Source organism: Ambystoma mexicanum, chromosome 5q (assembly GCF_040938575.1).
Source record: "Ambystoma mexicanum isolate Mex_15411 chromosome 5q, UKY_AmexF1_1, whole genome shotgun sequence".
Classification (NCBI taxonomy): Eukaryota; Metazoa; Chordata; class Amphibia; order Caudata; family Ambystomatidae; genus Ambystoma; species Ambystoma mexicanum.
The window spans coordinates 882,526,606-882,545,156 of record NC_090933.1 but is presented as its reverse complement, the minus strand read 5'-3'; the positions used below and the strand labels follow the sequence as shown (position 1 = coordinate 882,545,156).

The following is an 18,551-nucleotide window of genomic DNA, read 5'->3' as shown; positions in this document are numbered from 1 at the left end:
CAACAATTTGCTGACCTGCTCTTCGGCGTCTCCTTGGTCATATTTGACTTCAAGTGATTATGTCAGCTAATCTCATAAGAGGTCAAGTTCATGTCTTTTCCTACATAAACAATTGGCTGATACAAGGGTTAATTCCCAGAATTCATCTCGGGACACAGGTTACACATCTGCTATCTGCCATATGGCTTGGGCTTTAACCCCCTCACCCTCAGAAAAGTCAAACACAAATCAAACTCATATTCAACAGTATGTGGACCAATCCGGGACATGTGGTCAGGCAGGTCTTTTCCTCCTGTGAATATTCACCAGATGGTAATTATCTGCAGTCAATGCCTCAGGTGCCAGCTTCAGCCTTTCTGCACCTTCTGAGCCTCAGATTTTTTTTAGTGCCAGATGCCAGGTTGCACATGCCATCTCATCAGTGTCATGCTGCAATGTTAGGGGTCCCAATTTGGGAGCAACATGACAAAGCCTGTTATGTTCCCGCAGGGGCAACTTGCTGCAAATGTAGTCTTTCTGCTGGCTTCGGCCTCAAATAATAGTAATGATCAAATCCTCTCAGAAAGGGTGAGAAGCCCATTTGAATGACCTTTCAGTGAAGCGTGAACACAGAATTATAAGAGCACATCTATATTCTATTAGTACGACCCATCAGGTTGGCTCTCATGGCCTGCCTTCTTTGCCGCAGGAAGAGCACATTTGTCGAGGTTCTCATGGATAAAACTATGGCCATGCACTACCTCATAAAGATGGGTTGTGTAGGGTTGTTGCCTCTGCAGAAAACCATGTGCCTGTGGTTCTCGGGTCAAGAGAACAAAGTCTCTGCCACATGGGGGAGGCCCAAGTGGACCTTCACCATCTCAACAGGTAGTATAACTCTTTGGCAACGTGCTAGTCCTGGAAGCAAGGAGACGCAGAGCAACACAGGTTTCGAATCCCGGGTTCGTGCTTATAAGCCTCTTCGGTATTAAGCGTGTTATAAAATAACCAATTACAATAATTATAACAGGAGATGAGTTGTTCTGGTACTTGATATTTGCCCCAAAGAGAGAAATAGGGGACACAATTGTAGAGAAGACTTGCATCCTTTTCTAGGCATCTCTGCAATAACCTTCAGTCACACCGTTATATTGAGGTGCACCTGGATTACTTGGATTATGTGCATGTCATCCATGCACAGATTGTCCCCTGGTGCTTCCCAGGGAGTGCAGACTTGCTGTCCCAGGGAGAGTCCTACACCCAAATCCGACCAACATTACTCTTCATGCATACCTGCAGAGAAACTGACATACAAATAGTAAGAATTGTCTGAAGAAGTGTTGGATGTTCTCCTGACAGAATTTCAGCAAGCAAATGTAGAAAAATGGGCCTTGACCTGTTGACTTGTTCATTTCCCCTCAGCACAGCCTCCTCAGCGTTCAAAAGGATTCCAAAAAAAGGATCCGTCTTTACTGAGCCGATCATAATGCATTTTTGGAAGGCTTAGCTAATATTTTTCTGCCATGCCAGTGTGTTCTTGTGTGGGATTTAAATATTATTGTTACCTTCCCGGTAGCAGCTCCTTTTGAGCCCATGCATTCAGTTCTATGTGTACTCACCCTTACAAATGGGGTTTCTGGTATCCATTAACATCAGCCGGGTCAGCTGAAGACCATTTAAGTGAATCCCTATACCTCTCCATAACAAGAATGAAGGTTACTTCCAGAGCGGCCCATCTATCCTTTCATGGGTGTTGCAGCGTTTCACCATTTTCAGTACAGGCTACACAATCTCTCGTCGTCCTCATAATCCCTACAAGAAACACAATGAGATTCCATCTCCTAAATTCCAAGAGGGCTCTGAGCTTTTGCATCTCTTGAATTCCATAAGGACTAATAGCTTTTTGTCTTGTTTGTTGATGTCTTTTGTGGGCAGGGACATTACTAAACAGACCTGTCCAAGTGGATTGTTCTATGCATTTCTGAATGTTGCACTTAAGCCTGCAATGAAGTGGCTACATGTCTTCTGGTTTATTACACCAGTGAGATTGCAGCAACCTCTACTCTGCATTGGGGTCACCCTGTGATTGATATCGATCACGTACCTAGATGGTTATACCTGCACATATCTGTAAAACATTACTGCCTTGATGCCTTGGCTTTATAGGACATCTATTTCTATGATTCAATCCTACAGATGTTTCATATGTAGGTGCTGGTTCTTGGCACTCCTCCCTCCTTTAATTCTACTGTTTCTGGAGCTTTTTGATCTGAGCAATATATCGAAGAAGTTATCCTTTAGAATTAATTGCTTCTGTATTGTTCTTTGATAAAAAAAAATCCTTCCTCACACAGATTCATCATCCCCCACAAAAGAATACTCACAACATGTGGCAGCTCTACCAACTGTTTGAGTAAAAGAGTGCACATGCTTGACGCACAACAGTAGCCACCATTACATTTTACTTCTGTTCATCAGTTCCTCATCCTCCGAGTGTGGGAAAATTAGCAGAACTTCGGTCATGGGGTACAACCAATTCCATAAATATTAACCATTACGCCACATCCAGAGTCTCGACCTTCCATGCTGCTGATGCAGAGCAACCCAAGATGGCTGAAAATGTTTCTGAAGCGAGTCTGAATGAGAGGATGTTTCTATGATGGGCAAGTCCGTCCTTTCCACAGATTCCCCCATCAAAACATTACAGAAGGGGAGTTCATCAGAGTGAGAGCACCATCCATCTAGTAGTACCAACAAAACAGGAGTATTTCAAGGCAATTGTCGGCTCCCACATTTGGGATGTTTTGCCAAAAACATTACTAGATGTGCTGGTATATCAAAGATACTGCTATAATTATCACATGTGGTGCAAAATATGGTGTAAAGGGCACAGAGACAGAGAACCTAGGGGGAATGTCTGGCAACGGTGTGGCAAGTCTTCAGGATTTCAGGGACAGTAGGGAATGTTGCAAACTGTGTACTGGTAAACAAATCACAGAACTGGTGGCTGGATACTCTTATACTAGTAATATGTACGAGGAGAGCCAGGGAAGAAATCAGGATGTCTATATAGAACAGAGGGTATGTCTAAGTTGAGTGCTCAGTCAGAAGCCAGAACACAACTGTAAAACAAAAGAATGACTAGATTCAAGTACACCCGATAGGAATGGCAGCTATCAAATAGGGAAGTGGCGAGAAGGAAGGTAGTGTGCGAATGGAGGCCAAGCAGATAAGCCCATACAAAATTAGTTGTCAAGACCAAGCAGTATTGTATCCTTTGCTGTGGCAAGGATACTGGAATAACGTTGGACCTCCATTTACAGTTGGAGCGGTAGAAGTGTGTGGCTCTCTTGTATTGGGCAGCCGACAAAGGCACACCAAGTGAGGGGACAAGGTGCCTTATTCCATTGGGAAATCACCCTACATGTATGCCTCCAGTCAGAAACATTTACCAATTAGCATGCATTCTAGAATGCAAGACCCTAGCCACCAAGCTACGGGGAGGTGACGAAACATAGCACTAGGGATCTCTACAAGAAACGCAGTATTCTGAGATGGGCTCAAAGCGACTTTGGAGCTGAAACCAGTTTTGTTTTAGCGAGACTACCACAGGGGGACTCCATTAAGATTTAGGTTTTGACAGCACAGCAGGGTGGACTCTGGAGTGGGATGCCCCATGCAGTTTCACCCGGTACAAACTAAGGTATCCATGCCCCTGGGGTCAGAACAGCTTTACATGATTGAAGTGATGAAATGTGATTGAAAGGAAATCATCCGGTTAAAGGCAAGGTGGGGAATGGGCGCGAGAGGTGGTTGGCAGGGGAAGGTATCTGAACACTAAGTCACACACCTGAGACACTCTTTCCATCCCCAGAAAGAAAATCCTGGATATCACGCAAAGCAGCATATAACACATGTAGTGGCACCAGAGGACCCTTTTAAGAAAAACAGTGGAATAGTATACAATCAGGACAATGGCGTTTGAAAACTAGACACAGAAGACAGAAGCAAAATAGGTAATGCAGATCGCCTTTACTGGGGCTGACATAAACTGCACCATTTAAAGCCTATCACTAAAGGCATATGGAAGAATCGCAAGCCGAACACTGCGGCAAAGTCTCATGCTTCATGAGGGCTCCAGGGGAGGCATATGGTGGCTGCCCCCTGACTCTCCGGCCAACCATAAGCCCCATGGTGTATGGCAAGCCTTTTGGACCATAACACTGAATGCTGAAGTCAGTGAGTCACATAATGGAACACAACTAGAGAGGCGTAGTTCAGTAAGACAGATTCAGGAGCTCCAATCACCAGTTAAATGCAAACCCTGTTCACTCCTACTGGGTCACACATATGACAGCATAGTAACAGCTATATAATAGTAATAGATGGGACACTGACCATCACAAGAAATTGCAGAGATGTAGGATGCTCAAGGATTAATTGCAAGATGGTAGAGGATTGTAAATAGTGTCAGCTATCAAACCATGGGTGGAGGCAGGGTGCACTTGCCAATTGCTCTCACCTAGATAATAGGTAGCATGGGTAAGCAATACCCAAACAAATGGCACACTCACACAGCAAACAATTGCACACTCCACGCACAATCCTGCAGTGGGGAAAATGGGTGAAGAGGGGATACTGCGTCCTCCCGAGGGGTCAATGCTCTCAATGGCGTCCTTCCCCATGAGATCCTCCCGCTGAGTACCTTCCCCAGGGTGACTATCGGGTGGTGGCCTCACCACCCTGGCCTCATGGAAAAGGGCTTCCCCATCTAAAGCAGTGAGGACACCTTGGGATTCGTCAGATGAACAAGTACCAAAATATGTTGGGAAGGGTGTTTAGTAGCTGAAAACAAATATTTACCCAACAATGTTTGTTTTCAGTACTATCACATCACATCCAACCCTTCCCTGCACTTGCATAACAGATGCAAGACCCAACTTGGTCTTCTGCTATGAAGGCTGGTGAAGAGAGCCCTGCAAGCTACACGCAACTTCCAATGAAGAGAGATCCTCATTGCCTCTCCTATTCTTCCTCAGAGTCTGGTGATGTCGCAAGGAAATTCAGATGGACAAGATTGGTCCTGGAGAAACTTCATATGGAAAACAAGTTAAGCACTCTGGTCATCTGGGGTGGAAAGGCAGTACAGAAAACAAGTATTAATCCTGGCAAGTGATCACAGGGGAAAGAAGGGTTACTCTAATCAAAATCAAGGGAATTCACAAACCTGCCCCAGCCCCTTTCACACCCCTCTCCTGGCACATTGCAGACCCCCCCCCTACCCAAACCCCACTGCCACCTGCCTCCTTCTGTGTTATTTGGTGCTGTATGTTTTCTGTCCTCTTCTGATGCTTTCCCAGAATTCGCTTTGCAACATAAACCACATCCCAACCACAATCCTGTTTAAAATCTGTGCAAGCTCCTTCCAGTCTAGCGGTTTAATCTTTTCCCTATGCATAGGTTGCATCTGAAGCTCCATTTTCAGAGCTGCTCATCACCTGCATCAAACCTTGTCCCTTGAAAATATGGTGTTCCTACACTGCCTTGTTTATCAATGTTAATTTGTCAATCTCATTCTTCCCTCTGGTCCTACCCACTCCGCTGGACACTCTCTTGATGCCTTCATTCAAACTGATCTTCTGCTCTACCCCCCTCGTAACCAATCTTTCCTGGTCAGACCACCAACTCCTCTCACTTGGGGCCTCTTAGCCTCCTGACCTCACCTAACCCCAGCTCTGCCAACCTCGTTCTCTGAAATTTGCTCGATGAAACAAGTGTCAGCTGCTGCCTTCGCATCTACCTTCATCCCCCCTCTCCACGCACTGCAGACTCTACCGCTGACGATGCTCTTAGCAACCTCTACCTCACCATCATGAACACTCTCGATATTCTTGCAACAGTCATGAGGATTTGCCTGAAACAAGCCTCCTAGCGTAACACTTGGTACGATTCTGATCTAGAAGCCCTGAAGCTCAAGTGCAGAACGGAAGTGGCAGACCTCAAGCTCATCCTCTGACAAACTGGCCTGTCGACTTCTCCAAAGGCAATATCGTCTCTCCATTCACTCCAAGAAGAGGGCCCACATCCAGGCTTGCATCTCTGGTGCATCCAAAAACAAGGCTGAACTCTTTAGAATCTGCAAGGAACTAGCCAATCCCATCGCAGTCTCCACCACGCCTCTTCGCTATCAGGCCCTCTCTGCACCCATTGGCCACCCACTTCACTGCAAAAACCTGGGACATCCTGAGCACTACTCTTTTCCCCCTCCAATCCCCCTGCCCTCCCATCCTCCCTCAGCATTCCTCTCCTCCTTCTCTCCTATCACATCAGATGAGGTCTCTAGGGTTGTCTGCTCTATGAGGAGGTCCCCCCCACCCTGTTCTTACAGAACTAATGTGAAAATATATTCAGTGTGGTGCCTCATAATGTATGCATGTTGGTCTAAGCACATTCGCATCACACCACAGATGCCGCAATAACAATCGCCACGTTGCCATTTTGTTGTATCCGCCATCTTGGCTGCATTATTCAGTTCTTTGATCCCTCTGCCTTTTCTCTCAAAGCGCAGTAGGAGACTGATGCAAACTTTCTGACACTTACAGACAGGAATGCACATTCTGCTGAGCGTGTTTGTCTTACACTGTAAAACCTTGAAGTCCTTGCAGAAGCATACCTAATCTGCAAGTTAGGTGCCTTCCTGGCTTGTCCGTGTTTTCCCAGCTGAACTATTAATTATAAAAATGTGCATCTGAAACGTGATCCTTCAGAGAAACCATATTTCCAAGCTGTAGAGCAGCCTTAGGCTCTAGGAGTAACACGGATAAACTGCGCAAAGAATGTTACCTTGTACTAGAGAACACGATATGCCCCCATGCACTGCTATGCCCTGCTCACAGACAGTAAATTGTCTGCGGGAAGACAGGGAAACATGCAAGCATGTTGTCATGGTAATACCATCTACGTGGATAGGTCACGAACCCTATGGTCCCTATCAAATGAAGGGACTGGACAACCTTATTGTATATATGTCTGATGTTTCTGAAACTCGCTCTCCCTCCCTCCACAGTGTTTGTGCGCATGCATCATGGGGTGCGGAGACCCCTTTGCGCAATTGTAATAAACTTTGTTCTTTGACCTCGTGATTGGCGTATTTCCATTTCTTTGTCGTAGGCCTCACTTTGGTCTTTCACTATTAAGGACAACATTGGCTCCCTTGCCCTTGCTGATTTCTGCAATCACTCTCTTGCTACTGGGTCTTTCCCCTCTTCCCTGAAGCACTCACTTGTGCGCACCCCACCTGAATACAATCTTATGCCGATCCCTTATGTCTGGCTAACCATCGCCCCCATCTCCATCACCCCCTTCTTTAGGAAACTTCTGGAGAAATTGGTCCTCCCACAACGGACTCAGCAAACTGAGCTGGCTGGTTGCCTACACAACCATCAATCTGGATTCCGAGCATCCAGAGGCAAGGAAACTGCTCTGCTGAAAACCAGTGAAGATCTACTTGCATCTCTGGACTCCAACTCTCCCGCCATTCTCATTCTACTCAATCTCTCCTCTGCTTTTGATATGGTCAACCACTCTATCCTCATAAAACAGCTTCATGATACCCTTGGTATATCAGAGCGGGAACTGGACTAGCTGAACTCCTTCCTCACAACTGTCCCTCCAAGGTTACCTTGGGCTCTTTCTCCTCTCCCACCTCTATCTCTACCTTTGGCGTCCCCCAGGGCTCCAACCTCTCACCTTGGCTCTTTAACGTCTATCTCACTCCACATGCTCACCTTATTTCCACTTTCTCCCCCCACTTCCAGTGGTATGCAGATTACACCAAACCCTTCTTCAAACTTCCCTCTGACCCTCTTGCTACTTCCTCTATCATTCCTGACTGCCTTTCTGCTATCCAGTCCTGGTGTGCCTCTAACAATCTCTGCCTCAATGCCAGCAAGACTGAGATCCTTCATATCGGGATTCCTGCTCCCACTTTCTGCCCTTCTCTGGCCACCCTCTTTGGGCTGCCCCACCTCTGTCATCTGAAGCTAGAAACCCCAAAAGTCATCTTCGACCCCTCTCTTTCTTTGCTCCCTCGCAGCATGGACCTTGCCAAGAAGGTCCACTTCCAACTCTACCTCCTCAGAGGCAACCCTCGTTTCCTCACCTTTCCCCAGAAGCTCAATGTCTCTAGAGCCCTGGTACTCTCTAGACTGGACTATTGCAACAGCCTCTTCCTTAATCTACCCTCTTCCTCCCTCTGCCCCCTCCAGTTTATCCAGACTAAGGCTGCACGTATTATCCTTGGCTTCAAGGCCAGGGACTATCTCTCCAGCTGTAAAATCTCTCCACTGGCTCCTGGTTGCTGCAAAGATGAAATACAAATCCCTCTGCATCATCCAGAAGGCTGTCTGGGGCCAGGGACCACGCTATCTACAACTTGCTCTCAGCAAATACTATCCCACAAGGTCTTTACGTTCCTCCGGCTCCAACTGTGTGTGTCAAGCACTTCTGTAAGCAGCGAACTGGAGGCCAATCTCTTTCCTCTGCTGGCTCTCTCCTCTGGAACAGCCTCCCTCTCTGTCTTGAGCCGGATCTCTTCAAATTCCTTAGCGCCTCAAGACTTTCCTCTTCACCTCCTCCTTCCCCCTCCACTCTCCCGTGCTAAACCGCTCAGTCGATGAGATTGGTGGCCTTTGCCCTTATGTCTCTTTTGGGTCCTGGCCTTCCGAATCGCCTTCAGCCCCTCCCGCTCGCAGCACTTGCCCTTGGGCACCCACTGGCCTGTGTTCCATCACAGGACCGCACTTATTGTATCAGCAGATGACAACTATTTACTATGTGACCACTGCCAGGCACTGAAGTTCACGGCAACTTACTCCCTGCCGGTTCCCCCTCAGGGGAATTTCGTAGCACCGACCCCCCCGCTTCAACTGTCCCTTCTCTCTGTCTGCACTTGCACAATGCAAATGCTCACAAGACCTAGTAGGACCACTATTCATTATTTTATTCTATTTCCTTTATCCCATGTTCCTTCCCCTGCCCTGCCCCGTGGGTGCTTTGAAATACAATTTCTTGCTGTGTAAGCGCCTTACAAATGCACAATAAAATAAAAAAAATACAAACAAATCTGTTATTCAATTGAGCAGTCCCACCATTCACAAGAAAGACACACTGACTGAAAGTGTACATATATATGTCCTACAAATATTATGGTGCTGTATCTAAAATAATTGGTACAGTCGGTTTTTGAACAAGGAGATTAACAAAGGATATGACAAGCACTTTGTGTTCAGTAAACCTTTAGCAGCTAAACATATCTTCATAAAGCGTGCCATGCAAAAGAAAGTTACGAGTGTCTAATTTAGAGAATTTATTTTTTAAAGCAATATATAAATTAAACTTTGGAACCAAAATGACAATTACACAATCAACTTACCCATCAAATATCATTGCGAAAGAACCAAACAGGATTGAATGAAAAACATGATAAACAATCTCAGGCCTTTCTCCAATACGTCCATGAATGATGCTAAGTTTATCTTTAAGTGGCATTCCGCTGCAAAATATAGGAAATCAGGTCAAAATGTAACATAAGCAAATACTAAATGCATGTAAACATTTTCTATTATGAATAAAACATGAAAGAAGGCAGTAGCTTCTTAACTGTAACTCCATTTCTCCAGCATTGGTATCTTTCATGGATGGTGTGAATATTTCCCGTCGTCACGCTTGGAAACCTCCAACTTTAGTATAGTAGTTTTCCTATGGCAAAAACACCTCGAGTGTCCTATCGTCGTCGTTATGGGTGCTTTAGGCAGCAACAATTGGAGGTCCAGTATATTGCTCCGCCCCCGCAATTTCCTCTCAGATTTTAGCCTCTCCCAAAAAAAAAAAAGAGGATGTCCGAGAAGGATGTTTGCCTGAAGGGGAAGGGTGGCGGGCACATGTGAATCCATGAAAGAAACCAATGCTAGAGATATGGAGTTACAGGTAAGAAACTACTCTTCTCAGGCATTGGATCATTCATGGATTCACATGCTGGGAATAGACTTCGTAGCAGTAAGAGAACCTGGAGGTGCAGAACAGGCCAACAGGACGCAGAAGTAAGGCAATATGATCAACAAGAGAAAGACAAATACACCAAATAAAACAGGAGTAGAGCCAAAACTACGGAAGCTACGGAGCTTACTTTACTGGAACAGGCGTTGGAGCACAGCTCGTCCCACCTGTACGTCCTCAGCATGCTGTTGATTCAGACAGTAGTGTCTAGTGAATGTGTGGGGTACTGCCCACGTTGCTGCCTGACAAATGTCACTGAGCGGTATACCTGCCCAGCGTGGACGCCGTGGACCCCATAGAGTGAGCTCTGGGACTTGCCTGTAAAGGTTTGATGGCCTTAGCGCAGCAGAACGATATAGTTGGTGCCACCCAGCGTGAGATGCCTTGCTTCTAAATCGGCCTCCCTTTGTTGGAGGGGCCAAAAGCCACAAAGAATTGCTTAGATACCCTGTATGTCTTAGTACGATCCAGATAGTACTTTAAAGTCCTTTTGACATCCAGGGAATGCAAAGCTTTCTCCACTGGAGTAGAAGCATTAGGGGAAAAAAGTTGGTAAGGCCATCATAGTGTTCTTGTGAAAGTCAGACGGAATATTCGGAATGAAGTGGGGATTTGAAGAGAGAAGAACCTTGTGTTTCATGAAGCACAGGTATGGAGGCTCAATGACCAGAGCCTGCAGTTCCGGCACCCATCTGGAAGATGTAATGGCCACCAGAAAAATGACCTTCCACGTGAGAAATGTTATGGCAGCCATAGACATAGGCTCGAACAGTGGTTTCATGAGGGCTCCGAGCACCAGGTTGACACTCCAGACCGGAGAAAACTTTTCTTTGGGGGAAAAGACTTGAAAAGGTCCTTGAGGAAATGTTTAATCAATCTATCACTGAAAAGAGTTGTAGACTTGTGTTTCCGCGTGAACCTTGAGATGGCCGCTAAGTGGTCCTTGATAGACGATATTGCCAAACTGCTAACAGCGGCAGGAAAGGAAGGAGTTGCTGAGGTGAAACCCACAATGGCTGTAGGTCAGGTTGTCGAGAACACCAGACATGGAACCTTTTCCACTTACGGGAGTATGACGCATTGGTAGATGGCGCCTTCGCCACAGCCAAAATGCAGTGACAATCTTGAGGAATATCTAGGTCTCCAAACTCGGACTGGTCAAGAGCCATGCGGCTAGGTTGAAGGAGCTTGGGTTGTGATGCCAATCCCTACCCTTGTTCTGAGAGAGAAGATCCGGTTGTGAACCCAGGTGAAGAGGGTCGTCCCTTGCCAGGTGAAGGAAGTCTGAGAACCAGGTCTGCCTGAGCCAGAACAGGGCTTCCAAAAGAATTTTGCAGGGAACCTTGCAAATCATCTGGATCGTTTTCCTTATTAAGGGAAAAGGAGGAAATGCGTAGGTGAACAAACCCGTCCACGGGAAAGAGAACGTATTGCCCCTGGAGTCCGGATGAGGAAGCCTGCTGGCAAAGTGAAGGCACTGCTCGTTTTCGGGGCTGCCGAACAACTCCAGAGGGGGAGTACCCTATTTGTCGAATATCTTCGCCACCTGGTCGCCTTTCACGTGCCATTCATGCATCTCAGAAGAATCCTTGCTGGGGGAATACCTGAATGTTTTGAATTCTTGGTCGGTAGGATCTGAACCCTGTGTTGTATGGCCCAGTGCCAGATGGCCTGAGCTTCCTGGGAAAGCAGCTGCAAGCGTGTTCCTCCCTGCTTGCGCAGATAGAACATGGTTATGGTGTTGTCGTGAGAATCCTTACCACCAAGTCCTGGATGAGGGGAAGAAAAGATTTGAGCGCCCAGTGTAATGCTCTCAACTCCAAAACGTTGATATGAAGAGAAACCTCTGTGGGGGACCACAGGCCTTTGACTTGGAACTGATCTGGGTGAGCACCCCATCTGGCCCGTGAGGCATCGGTCACGATCGTGTAATGAAAATTCGGTTCTTCCAGGTGCATGCCCTGTTCAATAGGTCGAGTCCACCACTGTAGCACTGTAGGGCGTCTGCCAGAGCCCGGGAAACGAGCACCCTCTCCGAACAGGATCCTTCGATCTGTGACCACCTGAAAGTGAGAAATTCCTGAGCTGACTGCATGAACAGATGACAATTCGGAATGAGTGTGATGCAGGACGACATGGTGCAGAGGAGAGACATGTACGAGCAGACCGTGACTGAAGTGTCTGGTAAGAATAAGCCCGCCAGGGACAAAAGCTTCTCCATCCTCTCCTTCGAAGGCTTGACTTGACTGAGCGCCGTCCGGAAATGTGCTCCCAGAAAAACTAAATCCTTTGAGGGCGTGAGAAAGGATTTGCCGAAGTTTATTGCGAAGCACAGACGCTGCAGCAGGAGCATAGCGACGTTGAGAGACTCGGACGTCCACTGGCAAGTCGCCCCCCTGACCAATAAGTCGTCCATGTATGGATAAACGTAGTGTCCGTTTCTGCGGAGGTAAGCGGCCACCGGAGCTAGGCACTTGGTGAAAGTCCTAGGAGCGGACTTTAGGCCAAAGGGGAGAACCCGAAACTGGTAATGGCTGTTGCCCACCATGAAACTTAGAAATTTTCGATGCCTGGGGTGCATATGGATGTGAAATTAAGTGTCCTCGAGACCCAGAGACGCCTAAAACTCCCGGCATTGAACTGTCCAAATGATGTCTTGCAACGTTATCATCCTGAACTTTTTCTTTATATTCTTGTTGAGCAGCCGCAGGTCCAGAATGGTGCGCCGTTTTCTGTTGGGCTTTTTGATGACAAAAAAACCTTTCCTCTTCGCGATGCGGGAACCCTCTCAATTGCCCCTTTTTGCAGCATAAGACAAACCTCCTGACGCAAGACCTGAAGGTGAGCTGGGGAGTTGGACACCTGAGCTCCAACGCGTGGCCGTATTGGACTGCTTCCAGGACCCATCTGTCTGTCGTGATCAAATGCCACTCGTCGAGGTGGAGCACCACCCTACCTCCTAGTTGACTGCCCTGTGGCAGTCATTGTTGGGGCTTGCTCTGACTGCCTTCTTGAGAAGAGGAGGATCCCCCTTTTCCTCTGGCATTGGTACTCCTTGCTTCGTTGGGTGGCCTGGAAGGAACACCTGTAGCCCTGGGAATAGTAGGTGTACCTACCGTATCCCTTGTCTCGAGAACCCGAAAACCTTTCATTCCCAGACACCCCACGAAAGGAGCGAAAGGGGAGAAAAGAAGGTCTGCCCTGCATGACCGCCTTCATGTTCTTCAAAGCGTTGTCAATCTTATCCCTGAAAAGATTTACCCCCGCGCAAGGCATGTCAGCCACCTTGTGTTGAACTTCTTGCCCGAAATCAGTGCAGCAAAGCCAGGCTTGACGACGGAGAACCGCCCTATAATTAATCTGCTTGAACCCGGTCTCCGCCAGGTCGACTGAAATGTTTATACTATGATTCGAAGCTCCCCCCGCCTCATGAACCAAAAGCATTGCGTCCTTCGTCTGCTGCTCAGGCAGGTGGTTTAACAGAGTTACCAGTCGGTGCCACATCTCGCGGTCGTACCTCGCCATGATAGCCAATAAGTTGGCAGCCTTAACCGTAGTAGCTCCAACAGGGAAGACTTTCTTTCCGAAAGCATCCAACTTACGTTTTTTTATCATCGGGGGAGTAGCACATTTGTGCTGAGCGCAAGCCTTTCTACTCGCTGCTGCAGAAACAACTGACTCAGGTGTACGCTGCTACATCAGGCACGGTATCCGGTCATATTTTCGAAAACTTTTTTTCAAAACACCATTTTGTCGAAAACATTTTGCCGATTTTTTTTTTCAAATGTATTCTTTTATGTTATGTATTTTTGGGGTTTTGTAAGTAATAAAAAGGTGTTAAAGAAAAACAGGTGTTGGGGGAACCCCACCCATTGAAAAAAAAAAATCTGGCTATTTTTTGCCAACAAAATGGCATTTTGAAAATATGGCATTCAAAAAAATCACTATAAACCATCAGGCACTTCAGCGTGGACTCTGGCGCCTTGAACGTCTTCTCCAAGAGTTCCCTTGACCGGTGGCTCCGTAAACGGGTGCTTCATCGTACGGAGTCCCTCCTGCCATACATGATCCAATATAGGGATTGAGAAAACCGCCTTTCTCCTCTTTCCATATGGTCGAACAAGAAGCAGTCTTTCCTCTCTTCCTCCGGAAGGAGACCAAATTCATGATAGGCTTTAGCCATCTTGGCATGAAATGCTCCAATATCATCCGGTGGAGATGGTTGGGCCGGACTACTTGGAGCATCCAGATCTGGGTCTGTATCCCAGGTGTCTGCCCTTCTGGGGGAAGAAGAGACCAGAGAGTGTCCTGCGGAACACTGTCATGCTCTGAATCCTCCAGTTCCCCTTCTTCCCGTTCCCTACGAGGACTGACTGAACACCCTAGGAGACAGCGGAGGAGGCCTAGCCGGGGATGACCGAGACATCCTTCTGATGAGGAACGGCAGGCGGGCTAGGCAGCACTGGTAGCCTGGCATCTAATTGTCCCAGGAGCGTTTGCAACGTAATGAGCACCTGCATCGAGAGCAATGAGTGCAGGTTTACAAGAGAATATCGAGGCGGCACCGCGCCAGACCTTCTGATGTGGATGGAAGAGAAGGCTGTAGGCCCAAAACCAAAGGATCAAGGAACGGTTGTACTGACTCTCCCTCATCAGTATCCGATTCAAAAGCTGCCTGTCCGGCATAGGCAGGAGCCTCAAAGCCCGAGGCCATCTCATCTTGGAGTAGATCCACCAGGATCATGGCCATAAACCGTTCCAGAAGAGGCTGCTCTGTAGACACAGTGGAATGCCACGTCGTTTGCCTGGGAGACGGTACCCCCGTCACCGACAGGAGCTGAGCTGGTGTTAGGGAGAATTCTCTCTTTAGGCTGAATTTCCTAACCTAGTGAGTCCCCCAGCAGCTTTGCTGGATTTCTGGAGTTTTTTTCTCCTGCCAAGAGTGAGACTCTCTTTCTCCCACTCTTGGACATGATTTATGGTGTTCCTTTGGCTGTTGATATGTTTTATGGGCTATGGGGTCCTTTACTCCATAGGGTCTCATGTGTTTTTACTATGTGTGTTACACAGCACCCTCCGTGCAGTAACACGGGGTGTCATAGTGACACCCCACCATAGACTCCATACCCTGGGACTGACTACTGTCTCCCAGGGCATGTAAAGTCACCATTGGCTTTACTAGTCCCAAATTATTAACAGAAACCAGTACAAACCATCATATTGTGGACGTACTGGTCGGGGCAATTCGATTGCCCCAGGGTCCGTTAGTCGAGGGGGCACGTCTCCGTCCCCCCTGATCGAGTTTTGGCTGGTGGCAGTGGATACTACTTTTTATATTCAACCGCAAATATATCCCTATGGGATTTTCCCATTGTTCGAGGCTACCAACTTTAATTATTTAATTCTCATAGCCTCGATCATACCGCAAGGTTATTTATTTAATATTAATTCGCCGGTTGGTATTTTTTGCCAGGACTCGATTCTAAAATGGCGTTTGTGTTCTCTTCTGTGACTCCAACCCAAGTCGAGCCCTTTGTTCCACTTTTTGGCGGGCTTCTCCACAGAAGCCTCCAAAAGTGGTGCCACTCTGTCTGGGTACCACAGGGGGTGTAGGAGGGGGTTTAGGCACCCTGGACTGAGTTACCTTGGTAACTTAAGTCGTACTCTTGTGTGATTGGCCCAAGTGGCATGTTTGATTGACAGCTAGGTAGAGTGAATGGGGGGTGCTGCATAAAAGCAGGGCTTTTGGGACTGGAACTTCAGAAGTCGCCACAGGACCTGAGAATCCGACGAGGGAGAAGCTGAGCCGACCTACCACGACGACACCACCGGTGGAGCCCTGCGGAACCGAATCACCACTTCCCGACGACAGAGAAGATCTCCCGGCTGGAGAGGCTTCTTCCCCTGACTGGTGGGCACAACCAGTTTACCTTCTTCTCTTCGCATCCCAGTCTTGTGGTCGAATTGTCCGTGCCAAGCACCCCGGCAACCGGATAGCCACTTACACCTGGACCAGGAATAAAAGGACCGCTCCTTTTACCCGAGAACTCGGCGGCTGGTTTCTTCCCTGGCAGTGCAACAGACTCCTGTCTTCCTCCCCGACGAGATCCTCTCTTCCCCCGGACGAAGCACCGACTTGCATCCGCTGCCAGGAACAACTGCCCCCGCTGGAGTATTCTCACCACTTTAAGGTACCGTGTCCGCCAGGCCTCCCTTTCTAAAGATTGCTACAAGGTAATAATAACCCCTTAACCTTCTGGACTGGGCTGGCCGCCTTAACCCTCTAACTAGTCCTTTTCTTTTGGTCCAACTCTTTTTGAACCGTTGCAAGACTCTTGTGCACTGCAACCGTGTGACCTTGGACACATTTCAATTTGATCCTCTTAAAGTGGATCCGGACTACTGAACTCTAAGCTCACGGTTTTTCCTTGCCTTCCTCTCTTGTCGTGTTATACTCCGCTTTTCTCTCCCTTTTTAAACGAATTATTAGAGTGCCATCTGCGTTAAGCGCTCACCGCTGTCTGAAAATAAGTGGGGCTTTACTAAAGAATTGTCTAATATTCTTTTGAGGGAGTGTATATCTTTTAGTGACCATGTTTTTGAATTGCTTACTATTAGTGCCTGTGTGTTTTTCTAGATGTGGTTTTAAATAAATAATGATATCTCTTTTACACCAAGCTCTGGTCCGTGTTTACTTGTTCGACTGTGTTCTTTTGACCTATTGTGAATACTCTGTATACTGCCTAACTCTTCTTGAGGGAAGTCTGACTGCTCAGCCCCAGCTACCAAGTGAATCTGTGTGGTACAGACTGCTACCAAGTGGGTTTACTGCCAAACACCTGTAGTCTTAAATCTTTTGCAGTGGTCCCAGAGAGAACTGCACAGGTTTCTGCCTAACAGCTGGTCATGCAGCGGCAACATGCTTCACCATCTTTTTCTATTGCACAGTCGACAGAGCCGCCGTCCACGGAGCAGTCATTGTTGGAGTAATAGTCGTCGACGGAGCAGTCGTCAGCATGGTCGTTGAGGGGGCAGCAGATGACAGAGCTTTCATCGACGGAATACTAGTCGACGAACTGGTCGCCGTTGGTGGATCGGATGACAAGGGATGAGTCGTCGATGCAGTCTTCGGCATGGATACATTCTCCGACGGAAAAGGAGGCCGTTTGGACGATGACTTTGACGTGTGCTTCGATGACTCATGGCTAGAAGAGGATTGACGCTTTTCCTTGGACGAAGACCTTAGTCGACGAGGAGGAGGAATGAGGCCTTGACTACTCCTTATCCAATGCTGAAGCCCTGAGAGCCGGGTCCCCAGATTTCTGCAGGCGTGAGCCCTTGTCCTTCGGCCTATCAGTGTGGCGTGGAGGAAGGAACCAGCAACCCCCCACCCCCCCTCAACAAAGGCCTTGCAGCTGAAGACTCCTGGACTTTCCCAAATCAGACGAAGACCTGGGCTCACCTGTGGGCTGTTTCTTAGGCAGCGGCTCCTCCTACGCGCCCTTTGGAGCGATGGTGACCTTTTGGCCGAGGGAGTGGAGGACCTGCCCCCAAAGGAAGAGCAGACTTCCGAAGCCGGATAGGCACCCTCGTTCAGCCTGCAAATCAAGCTTCCGTTTCTGTCCTTGAGGGTTTTTTGGGAGAACCCCTGACAGATGTCGCAGTTTTCGGCTGATTGGGGTATAAGCAGTACAGGCACTCCGAATGGCTGTCCCCCATGTACACATTCTGGAGGCCGCAATAAAGCCTTCTTCGGACCCGAAGATGACCTAATGGGACTGGGGAACACACCCTTCTGATACAAAGACTGGATACAGCGAAAGCTGCGGGGAAGAAAATACTCAAAAGATGAATTCTCTGGAGAGAACACAAGAACACAAGGTGATCCCAACAGTTTGGAAGACGGTTGAAATCTGAGGGGAAGCCGCGGGGCGGAACTATATACTGGACGTCCCATTGGTGCTGCCTAAAGCACCTATAACGACGTTGATAGGACACTCAAGGTCCCTAGTTTTTTTCCATATTAAAACTACTATACTTAAGTTACATATGCTTCCCAGCCTGGCGACGGGAAATATTCACAGCATGTGACTCCATGAAAGATCCAATGCTGGAGAGTGGGAATAAGCATTATGATGTCAAACCACAAATAATCATTACTAGAAAAAGGTTAGTTTGTGGATAAGGAATCTCCAAACTGATCACAACTGGAACTTTTACCAGCTCCTAATCCCAAATTTGTGAAACACTGCCTGTGGAACTTTGCAAGGAATGCAACCTCACAGCTTAAGGAAGCACATCAAGACCTATTCACACATTTCAAGTAACTGATCAATTGGCAGGGAGGTGTTATTGAGGCGATTCTGTCCCTTCGTGCAGCGAACACAGTTGCTTCTACATCCTCCACAACTTGCTGGGGATCCCCTTATCTCCCGGAACTGGAGAAGGGTTTCCTGTTGTGTTGGGACACTGAGCCGGCTAGAAATGTGTGCTGCGCTCCATCGCTGGGGTATAGG

The 18,551-nt window shown here is 47.7% G+C and overlaps 1 protein-coding gene across 3 annotated transcripts in view; it reads right to left on the bottom strand.

Annotated features, from left to right (window-relative positions):
* Window positions 1-18,551, bottom strand: part of DPY19L4 (dpy-19 like 4) — a 1,351,687-nt gene that overhangs the window by 567,589 nt on the left and 765,547 nt on the right. For all 3 annotated transcript variants that reach the window (XM_069621372.1, XM_069621373.1, XM_069621374.1), the window contains one exon: window positions 9,413-9,532. In XM_069621372.1, the coding sequence (XP_069477473.1) occupies window positions 9,413-9,532 (120 nt within the window). The remainder of the gene's footprint in view (window positions 1-9,412; window positions 9,533-18,551) is intronic.